General features: G+C 36.5%; 1 protein-coding gene across 1 annotated transcript; it reads right to left on the bottom strand.

Annotated features, from left to right (window-relative positions):
* Window positions 1-259: 259 nt before the first annotated feature.
* On the bottom strand, window positions 260-25,823 carry LOC142625738 (long-chain-alcohol oxidase FAO1). The gene is made up of 3 exons (XM_075799446.1): window positions 25,546-25,823; window positions 24,542-24,814; window positions 260-2,229 (listed from the first exon to the last, which is right to left on the bottom strand). Exons 1-3 carry the CDS (start codon window positions 25,765-25,767, stop codon window positions 478-480), a joined length of 2,247 nt encoding a protein of 748 aa, XP_075655561.1. The 5' UTR covers window positions 25,768-25,823; the 3' UTR covers window positions 260-477.
* Window positions 25,824-26,883: the final 1,060 nt, after the last annotated feature.

Genomic DNA, 26,883 nt, shown 5'->3' with positions numbered 1-26,883 from the left:
AATCTTCTGATGAAACTCATAAATTTGTGTATATCCTAGAAACTTATTTCTCTTAGTACTTTTTGCTTTATTTTCAGTTGTATACTGCTTCTTACCCCTATTCTTGTCTTCCAGCTATTGGTGGCGGGGGGAGAGGGGGGAATGTTGTGGTTGAAAATTTGGAACTTTTAGTCTAAATAACTTAAAAATTTTGAGAAAACAATACCATATATGCATTTAATCATTGACAGACATAATGTTAGATAACTTTTAGTCTAAATGACTTAAAATTGAGAAAGCAATACAATATATGCACCTAATCATTGACAGACATAAGAAGTTACATACTTATTACATACTGAATCTAATGTTTGTAACATATCCTTATTTAACAGATGATTCAATCTAAAACAACATTTCCAATGTGGGTGTATGTATTATTGTGTGCATATGTGTGCACATGTAGATGTTTGCATGGTCAAAGAAGAATAAGGGGGATCAGGAAGCTTTAGATAATGTTACCCTTCCTAAGGACTCAGCTATTCTCTTTGAAATGCAGTAAGCAGTGGATTGAATGGTGATCATGGGATTGACACCAACGGCACTAGGCAGAACACTACCATCACAAACAAATAGGCCTTCTGCTTCCCAACTTTCCCCATTAGAATCAACCGCACCTTCTTTGTCATCAGCCCCCATCCTACAGCTACTCATCTGATGGGCAGAGGTGAGTGTTGTCCAATTCTCTACCATCGACAATGGCCCTATCACTACAGAAACCATCTCCAAAAACTCCTCCACTTCCTTTTCACTAACTCCTTTGCATTTTAATCTCTGCCCATCACTACGCTGGGTGCCCACCTCAACAGCACCAGCTGCTACCAAAATTCTTAATGCCTGCCTTAACCCAACCCTGAGGTTTTCTGTGTCTGATGTATCTAACTTGTAGTTTATCCTTCCCTCTACCTTAACTTCTCCAGATCCTGAGTCCCTAACTATTGCAATCAAATGAGAAGTTCTTGCATAATTTACCATTCTTCTCTTGAAGTCTATTCCAGATTCCCAAGGACATAATCCAGAAAATGATCCCGGCCCTAGGGATGGAGTTTCTATGATGGCTCTCACCTTTGAGTCTTCCCCGACCACATCATGGACCGATGTGATTATTCCACCCTCATAGCTTTTACCCCTGAGGTCTGTATTTGATTCTGGAAAGTATCCCCAGGCCATAGCAACAGGGTGCAGATGAAGGTAGCGGCCAATGTTTTGGTTCTTCAATCCACTTGAGATCATTAAAGGGGGTGTTAAAAGAGCCCCACATGCCGAGATTGTTACTTTGGCCTTAATCTCTACTCTCTTTGTGGTGTTGTTACTCGAAGTCTTTGCTATCACTCCCAGGCATCTCTTTGTTCTTTTGCTTCCACTCTTGTTCTCTTCCAATTTGAATCTCTCAGCTTTACATCCTGTTAAGATCACTGCACCATGATCCACAGCATCCACGAGCCATGTAGCATCACTCCCTTTCTTCTGTCCTTCTCTACAGCCATAGCCACAAGACCCACAATAATGATTCTCCGAGGAATTTCGTGGCACATAGTCAACTTTAAGGCCTAAATTCTCACACCCTTTTCGAAGTACTTGATTTTGGAACCCCTCCTCCACACAAGTCTCAGTTACACCAATTCTCTCACACACAATATCCATAGCAGAGAGATATTCAGGGCTCCCAAAAAATGGGATTTTGCAGTCCTCGGCCCATTCCCGAAGCACTGTATTAGGTGTTTTGATGCATGCTGACCAGTTAACAGCAGACCCCCCACCTACTGTTGAACCTGATAAAACAAAGACTCCCCCATCAGTAGATGCAAAGAGTCCCCCTGCTTCATATAGTTGCTCCAAGGAGGGGCCTTCTAGAGAAGAATAATCAGAAGCAGTGAAATAGTTCCCTTTCTCAAGAACAATGACCTTGTGTCCTGAACATGCAAGCACAGCAGCTGCAACTCCTCCTCCACATCCAGAACCAACAATTACAACATCACATTCGATTTCGAAGAGGTTCTGGTTGGGGTCTAATTCAGCTCTGATGCCTCTCTGGGCAAGAGATTGCACAAGGGTTGTGTCAGTTTCTCGCATAGTTTCTACCATTCCTTTGTCAAGGGGCCTTTTTTGAGGGACTTCAAATGGCTCCTTACCAGTGTCAACATGATATCCAATGGCTTCCCATGCTGGGTTTTCATCATTTTCATTCACCTGTAGAATGGAAGAACATAAAAGATAATAGAGTTAATTTCTTAGGTGTTGTGCTTCACTCTGTTGGTTGTAAATTCAACAAACTTCTTGAAGAAAAGATTGAATTTTTTATTAAAGATCTGTATTTTGAAGTGGACATTGAAAAATTCAATTTAGATCCCAAACAACTAAACACAGACTAATTGATCAAGTTATGGTTTATTCCAACATATCTCTTGGTCCGCATGAACTAGAACCTCCTTGGAGATTTTGCTGCAGTGAACCTCATGGAAAAGAATTTGTGGTTTCAAACAATTTCTAACTCTTTTAAGGATCACAACATGAATGAGTGGAAAACAAGGTTCTTCTCAATTAAGCACGAGAAGAAAAGACACAGTTTTACTAAATATCTTTAGAGCACTAGCATTAGATATGCTAAAAAAATTATGAGTTGTTTGGTAGTGAATTTTAAACAACAGTTTTCAGTGTTTAAACAAAATTACATATATTTTCACACACTTTTTCACCTACACGTATTTTCAAAAAATACAAACAACATTACTAAAACAACATTACCAAACAGGCCCTATATTTCAACACATCAAAATGTTTACTTATTTTAACACATCACTTAACAATACACTCTACATCACATCTTCTATCATTTTACTGCTATTTAAACAGTCTTTTTATTCTTTCTTTTTTGTTCCCAACTGTCATTGAAGAGAGAGAAAGTTTGAATAATTGTCATTGGTCATAAAGAAAAGAAAAGTTTGAATAAAAAAATACCCAAATATTATTAATAGCACATCTCGTCATACACTATTATTATTAAAACATCATTGTAGCTCAAGCCAAATTTATTAGACTTTTGACACATATAATACGGGTGATTTTTTGTGTTTGGTGTTCTAAATACTAAAAATTATCTCCAGCCATACGTAGCCTAACCATGTTTTGTCGATAGGCCACAACCCAAACTCATTTTCCCACATGAACCAGTATGTCACATCGCATGCTCAAGTAACCTAACCTTACCTTGCTCACAAACTGCATGCGGCATAAGGAAGGCATGTCTTCAACAGCAGATTGTGTTATGCTACTCCTCTTCGTGGTGCATGATGAGTAGGCTATTTGTGATACGTGATAGTTGTTTTGTGTATATATGTTTGATGACCCGTGGTCTTCAAATTTATCATGATCAAGATGCTTATGATTTGTAAATCAGTTTGAAGGCATGATATTGGACAACAGCATAGCACAACCTGCTGTTGCCCAAAGTCTTTATCATGATCAAGATGCTCACGACTCAAACCCCAAAATCAAATAGTAGAGTATTTATAAAAGCCTAAGTTAATGACAATTTTATGATGATTGTTCTTTTATCATTAAGTGAGGCACCAATATTGTATAGATGGGATTCAAATATATGTCTCTAATTCAACTACAAAAAAATTTACCAACTAAAATTATTACCCATGTATTAGAATTTCTTTTCCTTTTAGGTGTGTAAGGTGATAAAAGAACAACTATACTCCTCTTTAATCAATAAATAAATAAAATGATATCACACTCCCCAACTTCTAGGAGTGCATAAGTTGAGGTCAAGCTAGAGGGTTTTTTTCACACCTTGTAAGCAAGACTAAAGCCATGACCAACAGACCAAGTGCTCTTCTTGGGAGCTAATATGCAATATTATTAAATTTATATTAAAGTTACATGATTTATAGTTTCTAAACTTCTATGTCATCTTTCTCAAAATATTAAATATTAGGCGAAAATATACTTTTCGTCCCTACATTTTGGGTCAATTCCCATTTTGGTCCTAAAATTGATTTCGTTGCAAATTTCATCCCTAAAAAAAGAAAATCGTTTTTAAAATGGTTCCTGTCATCAACCCACTGATGGAAACCTCCTACGTGGCAGACGGAGTGCCCTACTTCACTGTTTTTTAGGGATGAAATTTGCAACGAAATCAATTTTGGGACCTATGGTGGGCCTTTTTTGTAATATTAGGTTGGACTACCTCATGTCGTACTAGGCCCAAAGTGTTCTGGATTAGGGAGTTGAAACCGTTCCAATTGCAACCTGCCTTGGTCCGGCTTGTGCGCAAACTATGCCTCGTTTGCCAAGATTTTGAATCACAGACTCATAGCAAGCAGAGCTGCTATGGGAAGTTATGGTAGACAGATATAATAAAGATAACAAAGATTTTGAATCACAGGCCCGTGGCAGACAGAACTGCTATGGAAAATTACGACAGGTAGATATAATAAAGATAACAAAGGAAATTCGTTCACAAAATAAATAAAGTGGTGTTTGGGTCTTGCGCGTGCTTTACTCTCATGTTCATCCAAAACCTACCTACTGCTCATGCATTTTCCGCGGTCTAAGACCCATCTGCACATTCTGCCATCCATCCTTGACTTCTTACGGCATGAGCTGTTTTCCCGTTCGTTCTTTATTAGCTTCCTTCCTTTAGGGGGCTGGGCTTTGCTTGATTGTGGGCTTTCCTTCCTTTAGGCCATTCTTTTTGCTTCTTCTTGTAGTCCTTCTATTATTTCCTACCACATCATTCTGCTATTCCTGCTGTGATGTTATTTGACCCAAACCTGCTGGGCCTTTTTAGACTTGCTGCTTATTTCCTTTTTGATGACCAAGTATGATCATTGGGCTTTTTACTGCGTTACTTGCGAGCTCCTGGGTCCCATTTATTTCCTTCTGGGCATCTTTAGCCCACTTACTTTCCTTGGACATTCTTGGCCCTTTCTAATTTTGCGTTTCCCATGGGCTTTTACTAACTCCTTGGACTTCCTTGGCCCAATTACTCTATCCTTCATCCTTGGGGCTTATGGACTCTCCATTGCTCCTTACTTTCTTTACTTGCATTATTTCGAGCCCGCTGTGGCTATTGTGGCCAATTTTCTCTTTTCTTCATCACATACTGCCCATCGGTTTGCTACTTCTCTCCTTCTGGGCCTTTTTAGGCCCTTTTGGTTCCTCAAGGTCCATTTGTTTGCTTTATGAACCTATGATCCATTATTCTTGCCGCTTGGACTTAATGGCTTTTCTATCCAATTGCTAACTCTCTTCTGCCCACGTTGTTGGGCTTCTTCTTCCTACTCGGCTTCTCAAAATAAGCATCAACAGGACCAAAATGATAATTGACCCAAAATGTAGGGACGAAAAGTGTATTTTCGCTTAAATATTACTAAATTAACTTTTTATTTAAGAATAATACCTATGCAATTTATGAATTTATTTTAAAAGTCGTTTTTAGTTAATTGAAATGATTTCTCTGAAAGGATTATTATAAAAATTTCTTTTTAAGCTTATTTATGTTGTACTATTTTTTATTAACCTTATAATGTACTATTTTATGTATTTTGTTTCAATTTTTAAGATATTTTTAGTAAATTTTTCTAATATTTACAAATGTAATATATTTATTTATATTTAAATAATTATTAAATTAATTATGACGTCATCACGGTTCGACTCCGGTTCAACCTCGATTTGACCTTAAAAACCTTGAACATCTTCCTTTTACGGTTCAATGAACGGTCCGGGTTTCAAAACCTTGGTTTTTTTAACCCAACCCGCATGGGCTATGTTTGGTTAGTGAATTGTGCATATACATCTTTTATGCCTTATAAAAAAAATTAAATATTTATCAATTATTTAAGCATTTTTTTCAACAAATTATTATGATTTGTGTAAGGTCACAATTCGCACCCGAACCCAACAGTATGAAGGGTGCAGGCCCAAAAAGCCCTATACAATGAAATTCGTAGAATGTGGGATTGAAACCTAGGTTCTATGAATGTTGGATAACAAAAATGATGGGCTAGATTCCCAAGTTACGTGCGACAAACTGATTATGTAATAGAAACTCTCCTTGGACGTAAGCCGAGGATGACTTGTATTGCTTTTCCTTATTTTAAAAATAGATTACAATTGAAGGTGGTGTGTACAGTATTTTTCTCTTTCTTCTCCGATCCCTCCTTTGAATGTCTTTCTCTTCCTTTTATATCATCCTCCTTCTTCCCACCATCTTCCACGTATGGACCAGATCACCAATCTAGATATTTGTCCCATCCACCTCCCTCTTGAAATCTTCAAACAATAGCTGTAAGGCTGATCGCTACTGTTCAGAGGTCATTTCTTCATTAATGCGGCAAGAAAGGTAGGTGCAGAGCCTTTAATACGGTGGTAGCAGCTTTTTCTAAGATATTTCTCATTCACTTTTTCTCTTTGTATCCTCGCGGAATACATCTTCATCCACCAAACCTCCTAGAATTTCCTTATAAACATCATGGCGCATAGCATAGTCTTTATTTCATAGAGCCAAGGAGATCCCCCTTCTCGGACTATTTCCACCAACCTCTTTCGCAATAGTTTGCTTATGGGCCTTTAAGTTCGATATAGTTATTACCACTAAACCCTCCTCGAACAAGTTAATACCCTCGGATCAGGCCCAAGGCCCAAAAACATATTCTAACCCTTCTGCCCCCACAATAGCCCCTCAAAAATTCATTCTTTCTCCCTTCCGAGGAGAAAAATGAAGTTTTTATTCAACACCACAGCCTTCACACGCTTCTCAAACCGTTACACATGAGAATATCATTTCACTTCTTTTGAAACTGCTCCTGATGCCTCGAAATCCATAACACCCCTATTAACTGCTCTAAGTAACACCCTATCCTCTACGTCCAACGATGAGATGCATATCCAACGATTTGGGTTTTTCCTCAAAATTTGAGCGGGATAACTCCCATTCAATGCCGCCTCCCATATATCAAAACGCCTAGGAAGTCAAAACTCAACTCATTATTCCAAAAATCAATCAAATCCTAAGACTCCTTCCTTTTCTCTCCTCACAAGAAGCTCGCGAAGAATCGTTTACTCATTTCCCGTAATTTTTCACTCTTTTAAATTCTTTTTCTCCTCGGCTTTAGTCCTCGGCCATTAATTGTATCCATTTCCATTTTTACTCCAACCAAATGGGTAGATTCAAATGTCTAGTAGATACCGACGCCAGTATGGAGGGTTTTCGAGCCAAATACCGCATCCCTCAGGAAGTGGGTTTGAGATATTGCCCCCCCAGAAGCCATAGTTGACGATAGGAAAGAAAGGGAAGTTGTCATTCCTATAATCGCATTTTTTGAGGGTAGAATGACACTTCCCATAAAGAATGTAACCAGTGAATACTTACGTAATCATAGATTATGCCCAGACCAATGTACACCTAACATGTTTAGAATTTTAGGTTGTGTCAACGCTCTCAATGAGCAAATGGGTTTGAGTCTCACATGGCATGACGTTGCCCATATGTATGAGTGTCACAAACTCAAAGCCGTAGGGTATTACCTCAAGTCCAGGTCTAGCATCGTTAGGCTTATATCGTGTCTTTCCAAATCTAACAAAGGCATGAAGGACGACTATTTAATCGCCTCTGGGAAGTGGTACAACAGTCCCCATTGTCTAGTCGAAGAGGGAAAACCATGTGTGATTCCATAGGATTTAGGTCCCTTGGCCTGGGGTTTAGTTCTCCTAAATTTATCATTTAGATCTATATTGTATCTTAGTTTCCTTTTTATTTGACGTTTATTGTTTATCTAACCATATTTAGTTCCTTGGACATTTTTTCAGATAAACAGCACGTATCGCCCCGCTCAAGCCTATCCAGTATCGCAGACCTCAATAGAGTTTTAAGATCCGAGGTATTCGTGAGTGAAGACCTGCAAGTGAGGGCAGCCCATCTCATCTTGGGATACGAACCGCTATCGGCTATCTTCCAAGATATTGGCAACGTGATCATCACGGGTGACCGGAGACGTAGAAGGATAGACGTCTCGAAACTGGAGTTCCTTGCTCCACACGATTTAACGGACGACCCTTCTGTCATCCTATACACCCACTAAAAGTAGTCCCTCCTTCGGTGCGACCTGAGGCAACAGCCATCCGAGAAGAGCCCACATCTCCTCGTCTATCCCTTGAGGAGGAAATAGACCAGTTCCAACTTGAGGAAGCAGAGAAACCTTCAAAGGGCCACGTTGTCAACCTCTCGGATGAAGAAAACGAATCCGCCGAAGGCTCTGGTATCAAGGGTTTCATAGTTGCGCGTGTTGATAGCAGTGACGATGAAGAAGAAGAAGAAATGTCTCTGCAACCAGGGAATAGTTTAAAGGATATTCTCGCCAAGAGGGGTAAGCAAGCCAATGTGAAAGGCTCTTCGGGGTCTCAACCTCCTGCTAATCTCCCACCCCCTCCCCCTCCCCCTCCCCCAAGCTCCCTTCTTCTTGTTCCCAACCTCAAAAAGAAGAAAAGAGTGAACGAGGTTGAAGAAGAGGAGTTGGCCCCGAAAAAGAAGCAAAAGCAAGAAAAGGCGGGAAAGGGCCAAATTAGAGCCTCATCCGTGGAAAGCAGGGATAGCCATGAATTGGCTGAGGTGTGCCAAGCTCAAACTCACTGGTCACCTTCGTTGGAGTTGGATAGGGCACCCATTCCCCACCACTCTTCTATAAGAGAATTCCAAAAAGGGCATGCCCATTATGTAGCCGAGACCTTGAAACAGCCCATCTTGCTGCCTAAGGACATGGAAGCCTTGATGGGGATGAGGCAACCAAATCTCTTCCTGTCCCTGAAAAGGGACTTGGCTTTGGTACGTACCATTTTATTACTCTAACATTACTATTTACTTTCTGTTTACCCCTTTAAGCATACACACGCCTTTACGTTACCCTTGTCATAATGCACCTGTCCGTCATCCTTACGTAGGCCATTCAAGAAGTTTTCGTAGCGAAGAAGTGGGTCGAAGACGCTCGAAACGATGCTAAGGTTGAGGCCGGCATCAGGGTCGAAACTGAAAAAGCTCTGGGCTTGGCCGAGCAGGAGAAAAAAGAGCTTACTAACAAACTGACGAAAGAGGGAAAGAAGAGAAGAAACGCCGAGGCTAGACTAAAGACAGCCGAGACGCAAGCAGAGGAGCAGCGCAAACAGCATCTTGACAAAGGACAAGAGCTATCCATTTCCTAAAAAGACATTCTGCGCTTGAAGGGTGAGTTAGCTCAGGCCCAAGAAACGGCCCGCACTATCAAGAAGACTATGGATGCTGCTTCACTAGCTTCCTTCAATACGGGGGTTGAAGAGACTAAAACTCGGCTAGTCGAAGAACTGGCTGAGGTGTGTAGGGAGTGTTGCCAGGAGGTGTGGGCAGAAGCCCTTAATGTTGCAGGGGTCCTTGCTACCTCAGAATGGAGAAAGGCTGAAAATATATGGATCCCCCCAGACATCCGTGTGATTGAAGCCATACCTCCTCCTCCAACTGCCTCCAAGTCAGCGCCTCCTACCCAACCCTCAACTGTCCAGGGCTCTCTTCCACTCGCTAAAGCATCTACAGGCTCTGACCAGGCTACGGTCCAGGATAAAAAGACTGATAAGGGTCTAAACAAGAAGGCTGACCAGGGTGATCCTCCACTTGGGGCGAAAGACAAAGGAAAGTAAATCATGACCCTGAGACCAAATCTGCAAATGCTCCCCTAGTCATCAAGGAAATGGCTCCTAAATCCAAAGAAACTGGGCCAAAAGGGGCGGAGGATAAAACAAAGGAAGCTGAGACAAAGTCTAAAGAGGACCCCCCCCATTGAAAACCAAGACACGAACAGCCTAGGACTCTCTCTCAACTTTTTGCCTAACTTCCAGATAGCTCTTCTTTATTATAAACTTACTATCGTTATTCTGTCTTGTGTTTTTTATTTCCAATGTAATCACGTACATTTATAATGACAAGTTCAAGATTGTGATCTTTACTTCTTTACAAATTTCACTCACTGGGAATGTTTAACTCTTTATCTTAGTACAATTCGTATACATAGTATGAATAACTTAGTATTCAAATGAACGGGGTAGATCTCTATAATGTCTTAGTTAATATCAGTAATCTGACATGGAAATAATTTCATCTCATTGACCTAAGCCATCAGTGGCTAACCTGTATATTGAAATTTTACCATTTAATGTGCAATAGAAAACAGTTAAATATATAAGAATATACCTTAACCTAAAACGAGAAAAAAACATGGTCTGAAACTAGATTTTACGTCAAACTTAGGCACAAAAGTAAATCAAAAATCCCACCATGATATGTGGTCTAAGGATCCAAGCATGACCAAGTTTCTGCTTGATACTTATAAGAATAAACTGAAGTGTTAATTTCCCCAAAGTAGATGGTCCGAGGACCAGACGTAACTAAGGTTCTTTTTAACATTTAGTAAAAATATCAGTTTCTACAAGGTATGTGGTCCGAGGAGCCAAGCATGACCAAGTTTCTGTTTGATACTTATAAGAATGAACTGAAGTGTTAATTTCCCCAAAGTAGATGGTCTGATGACCAGACGTAACTAAGATTTTGTTTAACATTTAGTAAAAATATCAATTTCTACAAAGTATGTGGTCCGAGGAGCCAAGCATGCCAAGTTTCTGTTTGATACTTATAAGAATGAACTGAAGTATTAATTTCCCCAAAGTAGATGGTCCGAGGACCAGACGTAACTAAGATTTTGTTTAACTTTTAGTAAAAATATCAATTTCCACAAGGTATGTGGTCCAAGGAGCCAGGCATGACCAAGTTTTTGTTTGATACTTAGAAAAATGAACTGAAGTGTTAATTTTCCCAAAGTAGATGATCCGAGGACCAGACGTAACTAAGGTTCTGTTTAACACTTAATAAAAATACCAATTTTCACAAGGTATGTGATCCGAGGAGCTAGACATGACCAAGTTTCTGTTTGATACTTAGAAAAATGAACTGATAATTAACGCAACACAATATCAACAGGAATAAGATGGCAGAAGTGTCTTTCATTAATAATAATACCTTCGTAGGTTATTTACATTCCAGGGACATGGTACAACCTTTTCATCTAAGTCTGCAAGATAATACGCCCCTATGCCAAGTAATTCAATAAGGTCCTTCCCAGTTAGGTCCCAATTTTTCCCATGCTGGGTTTTTGGCAGTACCCAAGACCTTCCTTAACACCAAGTCTCCAGGGGCAAGTGGCCTTAACTTCACATGGAAATCATATCCCAGTTTGAGTTTATACTGATAATAAGCTAGCTGAACCATGGCATTCTCTCATCGTTCCTCAATTAGGTCTAGGCTTTTCTCTAGTAAGTTGTCGTTATTACTTGGGATGAAAGAGCTTGTTCTTAGTGTCAAAAACCCAGTTTTTAAAGGGATTACAACCTTAGCTCCATAAGTCATAAAGAATGGTGTCTCTCTAGTGGATCTTCGAGATGTAGTTCGATATGTCCACAAAACATGTGACAATTCTTCCACCCATCTTCCCTTGGCATCATCCAGCCTTTTCTTGAGTCCACTAACTATAACTTTATTGACTACCTCGGCCTGCCCATTCCCTTACGGATAAGCTGGAGTGGAATATCTATTCGTGATGCCTAAATCACAACAGTACCTTTTGAAGGCTTTACTATCAAATTGCAGACCATTATCTGAAATAAGAGTATGAGGGATTCCGAACCTAGTGACAATGTTTTTCCAAACAAACTTCTTTGCATCCACATCTCTAATGTTTGACAATGGCTTAGCTTCAACCCATTTAGTGAAATAATCTGTCCCCACGAGCAACCACTTCCTATTCCCTGTGGCCTTTGGGAAAGGCCCTACAATATCTAATCCCCATTGAGCAAATGGCCAAGGACTAGACAGAAGATTAAGGGCACCACCTGGCTGATGGATGTTGGGAGCAAATCTCTAACATTGTAATCTTGGGCTTCTCTCTGCTTATTGGGCCACCAGTATCCCTGGGTAAGAGCTGTATGAGCTAAAGACCTTCCTCCTGTGTGACTTCCATAAATCCCTTCATGCAACTCCTCCAAAAGTAATTATGTTACTTAAGGATATATACACAGCAAATATGGTCCTGAAAATGAGCGTTTGTACAACTTTTGATCCTCGGATAGCCAAAATTGAGGTGCATTTCGACGTACTTTATCTGTTTCAGTTTTCTCCTCTGGCAAGACATCATTTTTAAGGAATGATACTATAGGATCCATCCAACTAGGTCCCACCCTTATTTGATGAACTCAAATGGTGTCGTTATGCATTCCAAAGGGCTTACACAAGTCTTCAACAAGGATGACCCGAGGTAGGCTTTGTGCCGAGGACGTTGCAAGGGTAGTCAGGGAATCAGCATGGGTATTCATACTCCGGGAGACATGCATCAAAGTAAAAAATTCAAAATTTGATTGTAAATACCTGACCCGGGCTAGGTATTCTTGCATTCTTGGATCTCTAGTCTCTAACTTCCCTTCTACATGGCCCACCACCAGTTGTGAATCTGAGAACATTTTCACTGTTTTTCCACCCATTTTTTGAACTATATCCATCCTTACCAGTAGCGCTTCATATTCTGCCTCATTGTTGGTAGCCAAGAACCCTAGCCTCAAGGATTTCTCAAAAGTAAACCCCTCAGGAAACACCAAAACTAACCCCACACCAGATCCTCTTTGGTTTGCTGCTCTGTCAACATACACTCTCCACATCAAAGGTTCCTTACACGAGATCATGCCAACTAATTTTTCATCCATGGCTAAGCCTTTGACATTCTCTTCTAATGAGGGCTCCGCAAATTTCGCCACCAAATCAACAAGGACCTAGCCTTTCATGGAAATGCGAGGCATATACTTGATATCAAAAGCCCCCAAGATGGTACCCCATTTAGCAATCCTCCCCGTGTAATTAGCGCTTCGAAGAATAGACTTAAAAGGAATCTAAGTTAAAACAACAACTGTATGAGATTGGAAATAATGGGGGAAGCTTACGTGTAGCATGCACTACTGCTAGGACAGCTTTTTCCAAAGGTAGATAATGCACCTCAGCCTCATGTAAGGATTTTCTCACGTAATAAACTGGCCTCTGCACATTATTATCAACCCGAATTAAAACCAAACTAACAGCATGATTAGCCACAGCAATATACTCAAACAGAACTTCATCAACTTCTAGCTGAGACATAATGGGTGGTCGCAAAAGGTAATCCTTGAGTTGTTGAAAAGCTAAAGCACATTCCTCGGTCCATTCAAATCCTTTCCACTTATTTAGTAACTGGAAGAAATGTCTGCACCTATCTGCAAACCGAGAGATGAACCAGTTGAGGGCAGCAGTCATCCTAGTTAACCTCTGAACCTCCTTAGGATTCCGAGGTGGCTGTAAGTTATTGATTGCCTTGACCTGTGCAGGATTGACCTCAATTCCCCGATGAGTTACCTTATAACCCAGAAACTTTCCAAATCCCAAACCAAAAGAGCAATTGGAAGCATTGAGACGTAATTGATACTTCCTTAGTATCTGAAAAGTATCGTTCAGATCTTTCACATGCATGGAAACTATTTTACTTTTCACCACCATGTCATCCACATACACTTCGATAGTCTTCCCCAACTGTGGTTCAAACATCCTGGTCATCATCCTTTAATAAGTAGCCCCTGTATTTTTCAAACCAAAATGCATTACCTTATAATGATAATTACTTGTAGGAGCAACAAAGGTTGTCTTCTCCTGATCATCCAAAGCCAAAGGTATTTGGTGGTAACCTTGGAAAGCATCCAAAAAACTCATTCGAGGATGCCTAACTGTAGCATCCACCAACTGATCTATACGAGGCATTGGGAATGAATCTTTAGGGAAAGCTCTGTTCAAATCTGTGAAATCCACGCACACTCTTCACTTCCCATTCTTCTTCTTTACTACCACTATATGAGCCAACCATTCTGGATAGAACACTTCTTTAATAGCACCAGCCTTTTTGAACTTAAGCACCTCTTCCTTGACAGCCTCGAAGTGCTCCTCAGAGAAACACCGAGGTGGTTGCCTCCTCAGAACGACAGCCGGATTGACGTTCAAGCAATGACAAATGAAACTCGGATCAACCATAGGGGCTTCATAAGCATTCCATGCAAATGCATCTACATTCTTTCTTAAAAACGTAACCAGCTCCATTTTCTCTTGAAGTGGCAACTGAACTCCTACCCGAAAGAACTTTTCAGGATCATCACCTATAAGAAACTTTTCTAACTCCTCACACGTAGCTTCCTCCACTGCCGCCACATTGGGCGTAGTCAGCGACATTAATTGCTCTAAGCCCCCCGTAGCCGAGGCCAAGGACTCTGGCCCAGGCTGATGCAGAATTGCAGCTACTATACACTGTCTAGCCACAAATTGGCTCCCAATAATTTCCTCGATCAATCCCCTAGACGAGAACTTCACCTTGACATGTAAAGTTGAGGAAACGGCACCTAGAGCATGCAGCCAAGGCCTTGCCACAATAGCCGTGTAGGGATAATAAGCGTCTACCACAATGAAATCTACATCAACAACTTCTGGACCTGATTACACAGGTAACCAAATTTGCCCTTTTGGTATGACAGCTTTCCCCTCAAAGCTTATTAGTGGCGAATCGTAAGCCGTAAGATCCTCGAGCTTTAAGTTGAGCCCCCTAAATAAGTCAGGGTACATAATATCTACACCTGCACCACTACCCTGGTCAACCATTACCCTTCTCACATCATAGCCCCCTATCCTCAGCGTAACAACCAAAGCATCGTCATGCAGTTGGATAGTTCCAATTTTGTCTCCTTCCAAGAAACCTAAAATAGAAGGGACATTCCCTTTAATCCTCTTCGGTTCAGAACTAGAATCCTCGGCGAGAGTACGCGATACAGACATCACCCTGGTAGGACAAGAACCAGTCCTGCCAAGAGCGGCAAAAATAACATTGATTGTTCCCAGATGAGGCCTTGATGAATTGTTCCCTTGGTTCACCGAACCTGAACGGCCTTCTTGCCCAGTGGGATGATACAAAAATTGCTTCAACCTTCCCTCCCTAACTAACTGCTCCAAATGATTCCACAAAGTCCTACAATCTTCAATGGTATGACCTCTATCCTGATGATAGTGGCAGTGGAGATTTTGATTACGCCTCATAGGATCCCCAGCCATCTTGTTAGGCCATTTGAAGTATGGTTCATTCCGGATTTTCTCCAACACTTGATGCACCGGTTCTCGGAATACAGTGTTAACCACCTGCAAAACAACAGGACCAGACTGCCCAGCAAAATCTCTCCAGGGCCTATAATTGTTGTATCTATCCGACCTAAAATCCCTCCTCTCCTGAGGGATAACCTTTGCTTTTCCCTTACCCTATTGTTGATCTTATTCAACCCGTTTGTACTCATCGATTCGATCCATGAGCCGACGTACACTCCTCACAGGCTTTTTGGTCAAATATTTCCTTAAGTCGTGCACAGTAGGGAGGCCAACCTTGAAAGTCCGTATTGCCACATCATCAAAATCACCATCAATCTCATTGAACATCTCCCAGTACCTGTCAGAGTATGTTTTCAGGGTTTCCCCTTCTCCCATGGCCATGGACAATAACGAATCCAAAGGCCGAGAAACCCTACTGCAGGTGATGAAGCGGGACCCAAATGCCCTAGTGTGTTCCATGAATGAATCAACAGAATTTGCCTTCAACCCATTAAACCATCTCATCGCAACAAGTCCCAAGTTAGAAGGGAAGACTTTGTACATTAAAGTTTCATTTTTAGAGTATACCGCAATCCTTTGATTGAAATGACTCACATGTTCCACAGGGTCTGTTCAACCATTATAAATAGTGAATGTGGGTTGAGTGAACCGTCGTGGAAGCTTCCCCTTCTCCACCCTACATATGAAAGGTGACTTGAAAATTTGGTGTAACGCCCTACTCATAGCATCATTTCCCAAGCCCCTAGAGGAAGATTATTTGCCCTGATGACCACGAAGATGATCAGGAGGAGTTCTTGATCTGGACTTGTAGCCACTACCCTGGCTATCTGCAGAAGAAGGTTCAGAAAAAGAGAGCGTTCGCCTTCGCCTCTCGCAGTGCAACTTCTTTTTCAGATGGTCAATCTCCTTCTGCATGGCCTTTGCATGTTCATCGTGAGGGATTCTACTTCCATCTCGTGAGCGACTCCCATCAGTGTACCCTGTATGCACACTACCCTCTCGGTCTCGTTCTTGCTCAAGATGCAGGGAGTGATCCTCATGCTGGGACCCCATAGACTCTGCATAATGCGGACCTGAGCCGGCCATAAGGCTCCAATTCCTCAAACACAAGGTTCCCACAGACGGCGCCAATTGTAAGGTCACAATTCGCACCTGAACCCAACAGTATGAAGGGTGCAACCTAAAAGCCCTATACAATGAAATTTGTAAAACCTAGGTTCTATGGATGTTGGATAACAAAAAATGATGGGTTATATTCCCAAGTTACGTGCGACGAACTGATTATGTAATAGAAAGTCTCCTCAGACGAAAGCCGAGCATGACTTGTATTGCTTTTCCTTGTTTTAAAAATATATTACAATTGAAGGTGATGTGTACAGTGTATTTCTTTCTTCTCCGATCCCCCCCTTGAATGCCTTTCTCTTCCTTTTATATCATCCTCCTTCTTCCCACCATCTTCCACGTATGGACCAGATCACCAATCTAGATACTTGTCCATCCCCCTCCCTCTTGAAATCTTCAAGCAATAGTTGTAAGGCTGATCGCTACTGTTCAGAGGTCATTTCTTTATTAATGCGGCCAGAGAGGTCGGTACAGAGTCTCTAATGCGGTGGTAACAGCTTTTTCTAAGATATTTCTCATTCACTCTTTCTCTCTGTATCCTCGCGGAACACATCTTCATCCACCAGACCTCCTAGAATTTCCTTATGAACATCATGACGCATAGCATAGTCTTTATTTCATAGAGCCGAGAAGATCCCCCTCCTCGGACTATTTCCACCAACCTCTTTCGCAATAGTTTGCTTGTGGGCCTTTAAGTTCGATATAGTTATTACCACTAAACCCTCCTCGGACAAGTTGATACCCTCGGATCAGGCCTAAGGCCCAAAAACATATTTTGACCCTTCTGCCCCCACAATTTGTATAATGTGTTTAAATTATAATTTAAATTTTCAAATTCATCAAAACTAATTCTAACCAATCAAATAAAATTCCAACCCACTAACTTATGAAACTAATTTGATACATCAGGTTGGATTGGGTCAATTTCATCAAGTTGGTAGATTTGAAACAAAATTTTTCTCCAAACTAGTTTAATTAGAAATCCTTCAAACTCCTCATATATCTTTTATATTGAGAGTGAGTTTTGAAAATCTAACTGTTAGATTATATGTTCTTATTATATTGTTCATAATTATAAAATTTCAAGAAGACCAAAGATCAATTACTATGTCTTCAAACAAATGTTAAAATTTCAAGTTTTTATGATCTAAAAATGTGTATAAAAATAAGTTTATTGGTCAAAAAAGAGATATCTGAAAAGTTTAGAAAGTTTCTCTCTATATAAGTTTGGAGAGATACTTTGTTCATGGGTTTAATGTACACCTCAACTCCTTCCTTTATCTTCATTAAGGCCCATTTGAATGAAGAAGAGATGAAAGAGGTAAAATAGAGTTAGTTGAAAATATACTCATTTTAAATTAAATCTCCTTTACTTTATCCTGCTCTCATCAATCCAAACAGACTTGGGGTAATAAAATAATAAATAAAAAACATAGAAGCACTATCACATCGCTATTAAGAATTCGTTATGGGCAAACCATTTCTGCCCAATCCGATCTGTCGACCTTATTAAAAAAAAAAAAGACCTGAACTTGTCGGCCCAAGAACCATTCTCTCCAATGGCACCAAAAACTGCAAAACCCATAATTTTTTTTTTTTTCCCCATTGTCATTGCTGCTTAGGATAAGAGCCCCATATAAAAATATTTACAAAAAAATGAGATCCCTTCTCTTTTTTCCATTTCTTTTACCTGTTTTACTTGATGGGTCCCCTGTACACACATTAACATATTATTCTTGTCCAAGCTTTCAAAATATAATAATTACCCATCAACGAACCTAGAATTTTAGTACCAAGGCATTAATGGATGATCACCTTTACCAATTGCAATGATAGTTTTCCACATGTACCGCATCAGATATGATTGATGCATATATGTTGGAATTCTATCTTCGTAGTCCACCACAATGGTTTTGTAAATTTCTTTGTTGTCGTCATCTCTAATATATTATGCTCTAAACTATTGCTTAAATAAATAATTATCTTTATTTGTTGTTTGGAGAGATTAAATTATTTCAAGACTTCTTAATCAAACATTTTGACATAATCAAACTATTCATCGGGACTTCTTAAACATGCTTGACCAAATTTAAAACTAGAAATTAGGAGTACTACTTTAATACTACAACGATCAAGTCCTAAGAAATAATGATGAATAATGGACTCAACTATCTTTTTTCTTTTTCTATTTTTTCCCCTTATAGGAATGGACTCAAATATTGTCTAAATAAGACTAGGGAGTACCCAATAAGATTGATATTGCCATAGCAATTTTGACACTGTCATAGTGTCATCAAGCACACACTTTCTACAAAGTACAAACTCGCACTAACTTATAATTTATAAACAGTTTTTTATATTTTCTCAAAAAAAATAATGCACGTAACTTATTATATAATTTGGAGAAAATTTTTGAGAAATGCGTTTTTAACGGTGCGCTTTTTGGAAAGGCACAATAAACTATATAAAATAACAAAACGATTGATTTAATTTAAGTGCATGTTAGGCTTAAATTTTACAAGCTAAATTTTATCCACTTTTAGATTAATTAGTTTTTATTAGTCCAATGGTTAAAATTACTTAAACTGAAAAAAAAAAATCTATAAAATCATACAGTATATATATATTAAATTCGATAATTACAAACTTACAAATTTACAATAAGAAATGGAAGATTTGAATACTAAAAGTCTTCACTGAAAATTCTAATACCAATTCAGAAATAAAAATTTGGAGAGAATATAACAAGAATATATATAACAATACAACTTCAGGAACATTTGATTTGGTCATATTATTATTACCAACTTACCTTAGATTTAGATTATCAAAAAACTTACCTTAGATTTAAATTCAGAAACCAAGTCAAAAACGTGTTAGCTTGATATGGAAAATATCACTTTTGAAAGTGAAATAGTCTACAATCAAATCCTAATTTTAATTTCAAATTAGAGCATAATCTGAGCAAATATTTTCGTAGTCCACTTTATGAAATTAAGTATGCGTTTGGATAGAGTCTGTGTTTCAACGTTTGTGTTTGCGTTTTCCTTTTCTTTCTTTTTTTGAGAACAGTGTTTTCACGTGGGATGTTGTCTGTTAATGGGTCCTGTGCACTGTGCACGAGATCCATTACCTCTTTGACCAGCAAAGTTTGCACTGAAATGTGTCACACCAGTGGGTCCCGTGCATTGTTTATGGGACCCACAAACATCTTTTTTCAACAATTTTTTCATTAAAAATAGATCTCACAGCACTATTCACACATTTAAAAATTATTTTGTTACAATATTTTCAGTTTTCAGCAAAATAAGTGTTATCCAAACGAACTCTAAATAATATAATCTCAAAGAAAATCGACATCAACTTGATACATCATTATTATGCCCCCAAAAAAAAAATTCATACTTCCCCCTTTCTTCAATTTATGTTGGAATCCAAAGTTCATATAAAAGAATGAGTACCACATCAATATATTACTGAAATAACTAATAATTTTCCTCATAATTATCTAAGAACATTCACATTGGATTCTCTAAAATAGCATAAGAGCCCCTATATGACAAATGAACCCAAAATACAAAAGCACCCACATTAGCTTCCCAATACAAGTCACATGACTAAAACTACACGTAATAGCATTTTCAATTGTCACATAGTAAGTTGGAGAAAAGTACCATTTTGCCACTGTGCTACCCCAAAATTAGGGAACACCATAGCTTCACCAAACGAATATTTTATTCTCTTTTTGAAAAGTGGGTGTGAGTATTTTAAAAAGTAGAGGAAAATTTGATATTTTGAAAAGTGGAGGAAATAATAATAAAAATGAGTGAAGTAAAACTATTTGAATGAAATAAAGTTTAGAATAAATCATTGATGTAGTTGTTTCGAAAAGCAGTTAACAAAAATAGAAAAAAAAAAAAGTTAATTTTTATTTTAAACAAGAGAGAAAATTTTGCACAAACTAATGTAAATAGTCTAAATCCAGTTACATATCATTGAGTTATAAAATTTTTGGTATTACTTGTTAAATTTTCAAGAGAACAATGACATTTGAGATAATTTTTTTTTTTTTTTTAAAACCAATGAAAAAGTTAATTGGAATGTTCAAAGTTTTTTTTTATTTATAAGTAATTAACTTCAAATGATTGGTTAGGTGATTTTTAAGACCTCATGATATTCACGACATCTTAGATTTGAAATCTTTTACCCCTTAAGGAATTCTTATACCTTTTTTGTCAACAAAAATTTATAATTAATCATAAAAAGAAGTGAAAGAGTGTGGAAAATGTAAAAGGGTACCCTATTTGTTTTCTAACTAAAAATAAAAATTAAAGAAAGAGAAGAAAAATCTCTCAACACGTTTTGCTTTCAAGGCAATAATAAGATAGTCAATCTACCATCCTCCAATTTATGGGTAACAACTAATGAAAATGACATCTAGCTGTCGTGGGGTATAGTCCGAATCACATACGAAAAATCTTTGAACCCGGAAAAAAAGGAAATATGTCTTATTCTACGGAAACTTTGTCTAAGAAACAATTTTCAACTTTTTAAAGTTAAAATTTCTAATGAAAATACATTCAGGTTGAAATCTTCTTCAAATTATAATTATGAATTATTCAAAAAATTGATAAAATAAGACAACTTGTAACTTTAGCATCAATGAATAAGCCTTTATTTATATTTTCTTCAGCAAAAAAATAAAAGATTCTTTTCAATACAATGCCGTACGAAGTAGGTGGATCAAAAATGAAGGAAAGAAACTCTCATAAAAAACAAAAACTGTTTGTAGGCTGTACTGACAAAATTTCCGTGCTGGTTGTTAAGATTTTTCTTTTTGGTATCATTTAAAAGAAAAAAAAAAGTTGTCAAAAGAAAATTACTAAGAGAGATAAAAGAAATTGTCAAAAGTTGCCCATAAATATGAAAAGCTACCATAAATTGTGTTATTAACGGGCACCTTACTGTGCTCGTTAACACAACCCATACAAGAATAGTATCTTTGTTTTTTTCTCGAAATGTAATATTGTGCTATGATCACAATATTTTCACAACAAACTATTAGTGGTTAGTTGTTACTAATTTTAATTTAAATCTATTATTGAAATTAATTTTTTACCCTACAAATAACAATCTACTACTTATGATTTGTTGTGAAAGTATTGTAAAATTGTTATGGTGATAGCATTCCTCTTTCCAAAATGACAAAAAATATAACAAAACAAAGGGTCCAGGGTGATTTATAACATTTTTTAATAGACTATTTTTAAGAAAACTTTAATACCACTTTATGAAAAATATAAAAAATAATTAAAAAATAAATTATTTATTAATTAATTGTCCTCCTTAGCCCTTACCCTCTACACCCCACAAGTATTTATACTTATGGGCTAACCATCATGCCTAAAGTGTGTGGTGTTGAGATTATAAAAATAAATAAATTAATTAATAGGTTGGGTTGTTTACTTGTTTATATTATTTTAATAGGTTGCATGTAAAAAATAGAAGATTTGATGTAGAGTACATTGTAAAGTGCAGTGTTAAAATAGATAAAACAGTTTTTTGAAGTGTTAAAAACTAGAATATTTTTAGCAATTTTTTTATAAAGATAATTATAATAAATTGCTAAGCCCTCAACTCAAACATTTTTTCATCCTAGACCTTCAAGCACTTTGTGCATGGAGATGTCTCAATTCAACTATAAGACTCTTATCTATTTTTTAGCATCTTTAATGTGAATGCAAAAGAAAAACTTGAATTCAAATCTTCACTCTCTTATTTATTGAGTCATCATTAAGAAAAGGGTAAACTACATATTTAGTCCCTAGCCTTCACGCCATATTTCAATTTGATCCCTAACCTTTTAATTGTGTCAATTTAGTCCATAACCTTTTAATGTCGTGTCAATTTAGTCTTTGTCATTATATATTAGATGAAAATTGTTTACATAGCAAATAGCCAAAATAAAATTTTAGTTTATTATCACATCAATAGAAGCTAATTTTTTATTTTTGCCATTAGACATATTATTAATTTTCATCCAAAAGATAACTGTAAGGATTAAATTGACACGTTAAAAAAAGGTTAGGGACCAAATTGACACAATTAAAAGGTTAGGGATCAAATTGAAATATGGTATATAGAATAGGGACCAAATACGTAGTTTACCCTTAAGAAAATTATCAAAAAATAAAAACATAAGAGTTATTGTAAGGGACAAATATAAATTTAAAGGCATAAATTAAGGAGATTGTCAAATCACGTTCTCTTTCAAGATTTTGAATTTATGTGAGAATTATAAATCTTATTAACATTGTGAATGGCTTGGTAAAGAAATATTAACTGCTTAATAAGTTGGAAGAGTTGGAAGTTTTAACTGGACCAGAACATGACTAGTCTAAAAGTTCTAATCTAGCCTCCTTTTAATTTCTCTCACTCCAAGTATTCACCAAACTATGAGTCATCTATTCTCCCAAAAAAAAAAAACTATGAGTCATCAAGAAAATATAATGTTTTATTCATAAACCTCTGTATCTTGACAGCAGACAAGCAGGATAGCGTCAATGATGATCATGTGTTGATATTGTGATTTCAACCATTTTTAGTTATTTTTCATTCCTCACTTCAACGTTATATCTTATATCATATCATTTTCATAGGTGTTATATATTTGGGTAATTATATTTTAAACCTTAAAATTTTATGTATTTTTATATATCTTAAAATATTTCATTTAAATCTTCTAAAACGTCACATTCATGTAACATTCTATTACTTTTTTTTTTTTTTGTTAATCCCATTAAATATGACATTATCAATTACTTTGAATGAAATTTGTTTCAAAATTTAATCTTTAAATGAAATTTTAAAAATAAAAGATTTAAATAAAATCTTTGTAAAAAAATTTAAAATATAAATGAAACATTTTTGACATTTAAGATTTAAATAAGAAATCTATAACTCTAAAATTTAAAAAGTGTTTTATCCTGTAATTTTCTCTAAAACTCTAAAATTTTATTCTTCGCGTAGTATTTTGAGTATTTGACTGATCTTGTTAATTTTCTTTTTCTTTTTTAAATAAAAAGTTTTTTAGAGCTTTGACAGTAATGACAAATATAAAATGATTTGGTGTATTAATTGAATTAGAGCTCTGACGTTAATGAAGGAAAAAAAATGTTTTATACTTTATTAATGGAATTAAAATTCTGACAATAATCACAGGAAAATAAAATAAAAAGTTTTAAATGGACCATTCCTATTTGCCTATTTGGGATTGGGACAAACTTGCGCTCTTTCATTTCCATAAAAGAGAGGCAGACATAATAATGGCGGAGTCAAGAAATTCAACAGTAACTCAATGGTAACCTGCTAAGTTGTTTCTACAAATTATGAAAAATGTTAAATCCATATAAAAGTTGGGAAATGCTAACGAATACTCTTAGGGTATTGATTAATAATTTATTTAAAGAAAGTTTTTATTGAAAAAAAAAAGTAACTAATATTTTGACAACTTTTTTCATTTCCCATAAAAATGATGTCAAAACTTTCCTAAAACGAATTTTTAACCAATGCCTAAGGTATTCATTAACATGACCTATAAAAGTTTTTACAAACTATTGTCATGATTACTAGTAATTATTGATAAGTAAAAAATAATGTCAATCAATAAAAATTTATCATCTTTTAACCCAAAAAAAAATTTATCATATTAATAATTGTAAAAATATTGTAAGATAATTTATGATTGTAATATTGTCCGTTTTACCTGCCAAGAATTAAATTGAATTTGTGTCCAATCCTTATAATTGGGGCCCAAAGGGTCGGAATCGAACCTTTTGACAGTTCATTGATCCAGCTATCATTTTTTTTTTTTGTAATTGTAGCACAATAGGAAGGACTTTTATAGATTTACATTTATAGCAGCGAGATAAATATACACCGCAAAAGCACAAAATATATAGGATATAAACTAAGAATTTTCCAAATAGGAATACTGGGTGCTAAAAATTTATTTTGTCTTCTTTTGTTTCAATATCTAGGTAGGTACTAAATTATAGTTTTCCTCAAAAAAAAAAAAAAAAAGTAATAAATTATAGTAGTAAATATAATGTAAGAAAAAGCAAATAGGATATGAGGCATTACCCGAGAGAAGAAATTGTAGAGGCACAAGGCTTTGACGTAAAAAATTGCAGCTCTGATCGGTGTCAAAAATCTATGTCTAAACCACTTCTGCAAAATTTTCTCTCTATTCTCCAAGGATATGCTAGAAAAGTTGAAGACGAAGGGCCACGTATTGCTAAGACAAAGAGGTCCACAAAGCAATAAAGTACCCAACCTAGTACCCAGCGCCCCTAAAACCACTCTCAGTAATATCACAGCTTCTGTTACAGCCCTTTTCCCTAGAAGCTCTGCAGTCTGTTCTCATTCCATTACAAAAAAAAAAAAAATTAAAAATTAAGAATCTGTTTGAATACAACTGAAAACTGAAAATACTATAGTAAAATAATTTTTAAATATGTAAATAGTATTGTGAGTCCCATTTTTAATTTTAAAAAATCTGAAAAATATATGAACAGTGCATCACTGTGCGATTACTGTTTACGCACAGTGATAAACAGTACATGCTGTCTCTGTTGGAACATGTGCGCAGGAAGGAAAAAAAAAAAAAATCTCAAACGTGAAACGCCATACGCAAACTCCCTATCCAAACTAAGCTTAAGTACTTCTTTGATGATTACCTAACTGGTTTTTGTTGACAATGACCTAATGAAATAGGTTAAGGTCTATTAAATAATTTTTTTTAATATATTTTCAAAATATAAAGTCCAATTGTGCACTAATAATATTATTAAAAAATATATATACAATTATAATAAATTTGTGCGTGCAAACTAATTAATTACAAATAGATGACTTTTTTTATTTTTTAAGTAAGTATTACAGCTCATAAATATTTGTCTAACTTATCCCATTTAGATAGAAGCTTGAAAGTCTCCCATGGAGGGCTGTAGAAACTATCATTGACAAATTTCATGAGTTCTAATAAAAACATGACCTTGATAACTAAACCATGCATGGTAACTGAGAGACAAACAGAAACACTCACACACACACAGACAGAGTAATTGAAGAATTAATATTATTACCTCATCAGGAATTGGAAATTGAGACCCAGAAGCTTTGTAGAAGGACTGCACAGCCTTGGTAGGTTGGTCATTCTTCCCCTCCAAAGAATTTAATGTCAAAGGAGGTAATAAAGCCTCACAAATGCTAGCCAGTGATTGCATCTCAGTCGCCGTCCACCCATGATTGTATTTACTGTCTCCTCTTCTCCCTCCCCTCAGCAAAGGATGGCTCTCTCTCTTCATCTCTCTCTCTCTCTCTCTCTCTCTCTCTCTCTGTCTTCCGTGTCTCCTTTGAAATTGAACCTGTGCTCTATTTAAGGGAGTTTTATAAGTGACTTTGTTTTTTTTGATTTTTTGCTTAAAGCGACTTTGTTATAACCAAACAATAAATGAAAAAGAACTGCTTTTTTTTTTCTTTGAACAAATTAATTAATGCTTTGAATTTTGATTGGGAATATCTGTTCAAGGAAAATTATTAATTACTCTCGGAGTACCGTTAATACGTACTTTTTCTCTCACATAAATAGAGGGTTCTACCATGAATTTAATTAGTGAGACCTATCATTCATGTGAGAGAAAGAAGTACATATTTATGGTACTCCGAAAGTACACAATAATTTTCCCTCATCCTGACTTTTTTTTTTACTTTTCCAATTAAAGCTATGTTAGCTCGTGCTCAAAAGCTCTTTTATTTTTTTGGTAAATGTTAATAATTTGTATATATTATAATTTAGAAATATTTTTTTTTTTTTCTTTAGCGCATGCTTAGAGTCTCTTTTATTTTTTTAGATAAAGATTAATAATTTGTACATATTATAATTTAGAAATATATATTTTTATTTTTCAAACAAATAAAAATGATAACTTTTAGAAATAAGTAGTAATTGTAATTTCTTTTTTGAATGTGAAGAAAAAAAATCCTAAATTTTAGAAGTTTCATTTTTAGATTCAAAATGAAATTTGTTATTTGACATTAATAACTCTATTTTTAAATGAATTTATCATTCATTAATGAAGATATTTTTAAACTATATAAAAGTTCCATTTTGATTGACAATGACATAAAAGTTCCCTCGAAAGAAGGGAATCATTTTTTATATAATATAGATAAGCCTATGCTAAGCTTTGCTGCCATATAACATGCAATGACGTTGTGCATGTAAGAACCACAATTAGGTTGAAAAGACAAAAACCTCCTAGGAGAAGGTCTACAATAAATTTGATGGGACATAAGGTTATATTTTCCTTCAAGGGTGTGGGTTGTGTTCAATGGAAGTTTTCACTGGACACGTTAGATAGTGGACATGTGTCCACTCTTGGACACGTGTCTGAATCCAGACGTGTCCAGTGGAAATTTCC

This window comes from Castanea sativa, chromosome 2, assembly GCF_040712315.1.
Source record: "Castanea sativa cultivar Marrone di Chiusa Pesio chromosome 2, ASM4071231v1".
Classification (NCBI taxonomy): Eukaryota; Viridiplantae; Streptophyta; class Magnoliopsida; order Fagales; family Fagaceae; genus Castanea; species Castanea sativa.
The sequence above is the reverse complement of the archived record's forward strand: the minus strand, read 5'-3'. Positions and strand labels throughout refer to the sequence as shown.